This window comes from Phyllopteryx taeniolatus, chromosome 17, assembly GCF_024500385.1.
Source record: "Phyllopteryx taeniolatus isolate TA_2022b chromosome 17, UOR_Ptae_1.2, whole genome shotgun sequence".
Lineage (NCBI taxonomy): Eukaryota > Metazoa > Chordata > Actinopteri > Syngnathiformes > Syngnathidae > Phyllopteryx > Phyllopteryx taeniolatus.
In genome coordinates, this window is record NC_084518.1 from 8,323,232 (window position 1) to 8,329,231 (window position 6,000).

The following is a 6,000-nucleotide window of genomic DNA, read 5'->3' on the forward strand; positions in this document are numbered from 1 at the left end:
CCACTCATCAGCAAAAAGAAACGGAAGGCTAGATTGGATTTTGCAAAGAAGTACATAGATGAGCGACAAACGTTTTGGAACAGAGTTTTAGGGACTGATGAGACCAAGATTAATCTCTACCAAAGTGATGGAAAGGCCAAAGTATGGAGAAATAAAGAATCTGCTTATGATCCAAAACACACAAGATCATCTGTGAAGCATGGTGGAGGTAATGTCATGGCTTAGGCTTGCTTCTGGAACGGGCTCACTAGTCTTTATTGATGATGTAACTCATGATGGTAGCAGCAGAATGAATTCTCAAGTCTACAAAACCATTTTGTCTGGCAATTTACAGACAAGGCACGGTGGGCGACTTATTAGCACATCTGCCTCACAGTTCTGAGGACCTGGGTTCAAATCCGGTCTCGCCTGTGTGGAGTTTGCATGTTCTCCCCATGCCTGCGTGGGTTTTCTCCGGGTACTCCGTATCCTCCCACATCCCAAAAACATGCATGGTAGATTGATTGATGGTTCTAAATTGCCTGTAGGTGTGAATGTGAGTGTGAATGGTTGTTTGTTCATACAGTGGCTGAAACAATTATTTAACATTTTTTTTCTCACTAAATACATTTCCAAAAGTGCCATTGACATGAAATTTTCACCAGATGTTGGGAACAACCAAAGTAATCCACACACACAAAGAAAGTAGAACAAATAAGATAAGAAATTAAATTATCTGTAATAATGTAAAATGACACTGGGGAAAAATATTGAACACATGAAGAAAGGGAGGTGCAAAAAGGCAATCATGTCAATAGCACCTTTGGAAATATATTTGTGAGAAAAAGTGACGTGTTAAATACTTATTTCAGCCACTGTATGTGCCCTGCGATTGGCTTCGCCAGCCAGTTCAGTGTGTACCCCGCCACTCGCCCAAAGATAGCTGGCATAAGCTCCAGTGAGACCCTAGTGAGGAGCAGTTTGGAAAGTGAATGAATGACTTTACAGACAAATGTATCCAAAATAATTGGGAGAAGCTTCATCATGCAACATGAAAATGACCCAAAACACACTGCCAATACAACAAAGGACTTCATCAGCTTAGTTCTTAAACCCACGTCAATCACCGGACCTTAACCTAATAGAGCATGCATTTTACCTCCTGAAGAGTAGACTTAAGGGAGAAACCCCCAGAAACAAACAAGAACTGAAAAAGGCTGTAGTAAAGGTCCGGAAAAGTATTTAAAATGAAGAATGCAACAGTCTGGTGAAGTCAATGGGTCGCAGGCTTGATAAAGTTATTGCATGTTAATATTAAATAAATACCAAATATTAAATGTTATTAACTTTAAGTTAATTTAATCATGTCTGTTACAATACCTTTGCTCACTTGAAAAGTGGGTGGCTTCCAACAAAAGGTGTTCTATCCTGAGTTAACATATCTAGATGTAAATACCATGAAATAAAAGCTGGAGTTCTGAACTTTTGTCTCATATTTATCTTTTGATCTGAAACCCAAATCTATTCACTATACAACAAAAACAAAGGAATTGACCTTCCCATTCCAATACTTTTGGAGGGAACTGTCGTCCTTACTGTGAGTACCTGTTCATGAACTGACTTTTGAGCTATAACTTATTTTCTCAGCTTGCATTTGCAGACCCAACCTCACTCTGTCCCCTGCCTCTGTCTTCTGTTACTGGTCTTTGCTCCTCCACCTGTCACTGTCACAGTGTCGGACTCGGGACTGTGGGGAACTTCACGGGGTGCTGGTAGCTGTCTCATGAACATATCGGTGATTTTCAAACACTGATGGGAAAACTAGCGTCCCCCACCGAGACAAAGAGTCAATACCTGACAAGGGAGATCCCCCTCGTTCATTCCACTTTAAGCAAACGCGCCCATGCACGGTGAATTCTCCTGTCCTTCAGTGGAAAACCAGAGAATGCTGCACATGGCGCTATATCAAACCTGGGAAAATTAGCATTGCGGCAGTGTTTAATGTTATTTTTCGTACATTCCCCGGACCACAAAAAAATGGACGGCGGGCCGCACAGTATTTTGGACACCCCTGGCTTAAAAAAACAAAATTAATGTTTTGGAGAGACCTAGTGAAAGTCCGTACTTATATCAAATTGAAATGCTGTGGCATGACCACAAAAAGGCCGTTCATGCTTGAAAACAGTCCAGTGTTGTTGAATTAAAACAATTATGCAAGGAAAAGTGGACCAAAATAGCTCCAGAGATGTAAAAGACTCATTCCCAGTCATTGAAATTTTTAATTTCAGTTGTTGCTGCTGAGGGTGGCCCAACGATTCATTAGGTTTAGAATTACTTTTTCCACACAGCGCCGGGTAGTTTTGAATATTTTGTTTTTCTTTAATAAATAAAATCACAAAACTTTAAAAACTTGATCTTGAACAGTAAAGTGGGGAAGCTGTGCAAAGAAAAATCTTTTGAAAAGGAGGCAAATACTTTTTTCACAGCACTACATCACAGTAATGATACAAAATATGTTGTCTTTGAGGCCCAGTGTTGAACAGCGTCACAAATTCACTCATAACAATTAACATCTCCCGTACGTGGTATGAGAATTTTTTTCTCGTTCGAGTGCAAAAAATACCTTTTGCAAGTGTCACTTCCAGGTTCCCTCATTCTGTGAGAATGTGCTGAGACTGAAACCGTGTCATCTTCACTTGGATCATCGTTTGCATCTGCAACCTCACAATTTCCTCTCTGTAAACTGTCATTCATCTTTCCACCACGCAGTATGTAATCACCAGTATGTATTCGTAGCTGCTGTTTGCAGACTCTCTCCTGGGCCAAGCGCTCTGTGTCTGTCTGCAGAGAATCCCACTGATCAGTCAGAACAGCTGTTCTCTGATTGGGAGGCATAGCTCTGCCATCCATATTTGAGCTTAGGTCAAAGTCTGCCTGAGCTGTCAAGCCCTACAAAGAAAAAGATTCATATTACAAAATGTGTGCCCTGCGACTGACTGGAGACCAGTTCAGAGTGTAGTCCGCCTTTCGCCTGTAGTCAGTTGGGATAGGCTCCAGCGCCCCGCGACCCTAACCAGGATAAGCGGTGTTGAAAATGGATGGACAGATATTACAAAATGAACGGAGGAGGAGGAGGATAGGGGAGGAGGAGGAAGAGAAGAAGAAGAAGAATTTTTTGTAAAGGTTGCCTGCAGAAACCACCATGGAGGCGATGATTAGTGACGCGAGCTAGCGTGGCTAAAGACGGTTTCGAGCCACACGTGTGACACAATCTCGTTTACTCTGAGAATGTTCCGTGCTACCATCTTGTATGCGTTTTTGGACATAATAATCTGGCGACAAAGCTGCCATGGAGGCGATGATTAGTGATTTAGTGATTTATAGGAGCACCTCTGAACCGTATTTAGCCATGCTAGCGAGCTAGCCACAGCCGCAAAAATGCATGATGTAGTCACGAAACATGAGACACTTCTAAAATGCTAAATAGTTGCATTTACAGTATGTTAATATATAGTTGTTGTTTTTTTAATATTAAATTTGTCATATTTGGTTTTAAGAGTAATCCAAAGTAATAGTTAAATTACTTTAATATTGTGGTACTTGGATTACATTACTAACGACGTCTTTAAACTAGTAACTATATCAGAATAAATTTTTAAAATAACCCTTCCAACCCTGAGTGTATATTCAGTAGTTTGGTGCTTGTACTTTTCGAGGGTTTCATCAGATTTTCTTTTTTTTTTTACTTTTTAAAGACCAAGGAATAGCTCCTCCAGCCAACAATGTGGTGTACCGGCATGTTTGAGTTTCAACACGTTTCCAATGTTGTCACTGTGCGCTTGCCTGACACCTGAAATTAGCAGGCCTTTTTAACCCAAATGCAGATGTACTGCATAAATAGACCAATGTTCAAATCAAATTGAGTCCTGTGGCCCCTTTTTCAATCTCATATTTTTCATGTAAACCAAAAAAAAGTTTTGGTTTTTTATGTTAGATCTAAAAACATAACAAAATAGTCACTTTTTCGTTTTTCAATTTTGTTTGCCAATTGGAAATGGAAAAAAGCGAATTACGCACGGACTACATGTGGATCCTCAGGAAGTTTTTTTTTTAATGTCACCTACGTTTGCAACCATCTTTAAAAAAAAAAAAAAAAAAAGTGTGGCTATGCAGATATGCAACAGAAAACATTGCATCCATCTGGACCTAATTTCATTTGTTGTCGATAAACCTGTGTTAAGGACATAAGCAAAGCAATATCGTGTACTGAGAGCCTATCTTGTACTATTTCTGATACTTACCTTAATGTCTCCTTCGCCGAAGCTTCCCAACGTTACCAAGGGGATAGTCGACATAAACATCTCACATTTGATCAAGTTTTTTTGCCAATTCGAAACGACTCCGGACGGAATGTATTAGCTCCAGTGCTAGGCTGGATCGTTGACCTATATGACGAAAATGAAACGGAAACAACAAGTGGCGACACTGTAACCATGGAGACACAGACGCGTACACTCGGCTTTCAAAGATCCAGACTGCAGATGTGAACCTCCAAAGAACCCAACCTATGCAGTCAATGAAGGCGACACCGTCCATAGCGCTTCAGAAACACATGTCACGCGGCCGAATCAGTCCCAATTCAGAGTTTGCGTTCTTCACGACGACATTTGCATTCTGGAGACTCCAGGGGCGTCACTTGATTTTATGGACACGGGGGCTTAGCCCCCAGAAGATGCATAGGAAATGAGCGAACATATTTGAGAACACTCCACAGAACGCTAAATAAAAGACTGACAAATTGTTTTTCAATGTTTTCGTACAGATTTGACAAAGATACAATCATGTGTTCAAGTTTTAGGCCACCATTAGATTTGTAGTGCGATTTCCGTCTGTTTTTAATGCACAGACACAGGAAGTATGTTTATAGCGTCTTATTATTTCAATTACTGGCTTTCTGGAGCTAACTAATTGTTACTATAGTAGTAGTAGTAATAGAAGTAGTAGTAATGCTGCAAGATAAAAATGCTGCAATCACACACAAAAAAACAATAGCAAAAGAAAAATGAAAGATACAAATGCTGCAATCACAAAAAAAATCTACAGCAAAAAATGCTGCAAGACAAAACTGCTGAATCCTAGAAAACTGCAAAAGAAAAATGCCCATCCCAAATATAATAAAAACAACAAAAACGTTTATTATGATTAGGTTCAGGATAGGGTTGGGGTTACGGCAGTTTAGGATGAGTTAAGGTTAGGATTATGGTGGTTAAACCTGGCGCACACCGAGCACCGCCGCCGAACTCGACTGAACTATGGCGCAGTGTGCGTGGTTTGGCAACTGTTTCCATGAGCGGCCCATCGGTCGGGCACTGGTTTTGACGCAATTCAAAATTATAATCTCCGTTGCACGGCGTTTTAACGTCCCAGTTTACAATCAAAATGCACAGAAGCAAGTGAAGTGAAGCCTCATGAAGCACCGACGCTTTCCTCACCGAAAAAGATTCAAAGCGTCAACGCTTCATTGACAGTGACATCTGGTGGACAACTGAAGCCATAGCAACCTCTAAAGAGCACGTCTGAAACACTGGCACTGTTTCCCATGACAGCAATAAAAATTCCGAAAGGTCTGTATGGTCATTCAAGTGTTTTGTTCATACCAAATAATGATTATATCATCACGACAATAAAATATGCAGATGCTCTCCCCCATACTCTAAAACACATTCCAGATTAAACCAAAGAATAACTGAAACGCCATGAGGCAATGACACACACCGAAAGACTATGAGCCAATGAAAAGCTTCGAAACATCTTGAAGGAATGAAGCGCGAAGCGAAACAGCGATGACGTTCGAAGCTTCGGTCACGTGACACTGGTGGTTTGATTTCAAGCTCCGACACAGTGATTCGAATCACTCCGCTTCAGGAAGAGCGACACAAACTTCAAATCCTCGGTATCATTTGCCCATCACTACCCAACAGTGAAAATACATTTACGGGTTTGCGAGCCGTGCCGCCGCAT

General features: G+C 40.9%; 1 protein-coding gene across 3 annotated transcripts in view; it reads right to left on the reverse strand.

Moving 5' to 3' along the window:
- Nucleotides 1-5,023, reverse strand: part of jhy (junctional cadherin complex regulator) — a 141,253-nt gene extending 136,230 nt beyond the window's left edge. For all 3 annotated transcript variants that reach the window (XM_061750687.1, XM_061750688.1, XM_061750686.1), the window contains exons 1-2: nucleotides 4,281-5,023; nucleotides 2,603-2,928 (exon numbers count right to left, since the gene is read on the reverse strand). In XM_061750687.1, the coding sequence (XP_061606671.1) occupies nucleotides 2,603-2,928; nucleotides 4,281-4,340 (386 nt within the window). In that variant the 5' untranslated portion in view covers nucleotides 4,341-5,023. The remainder of the gene's footprint in view (nucleotides 1-2,602; nucleotides 2,929-4,280) is intronic.
- Between the last annotated feature and the right edge of the window lie 977 nt (nucleotides 5,024-6,000).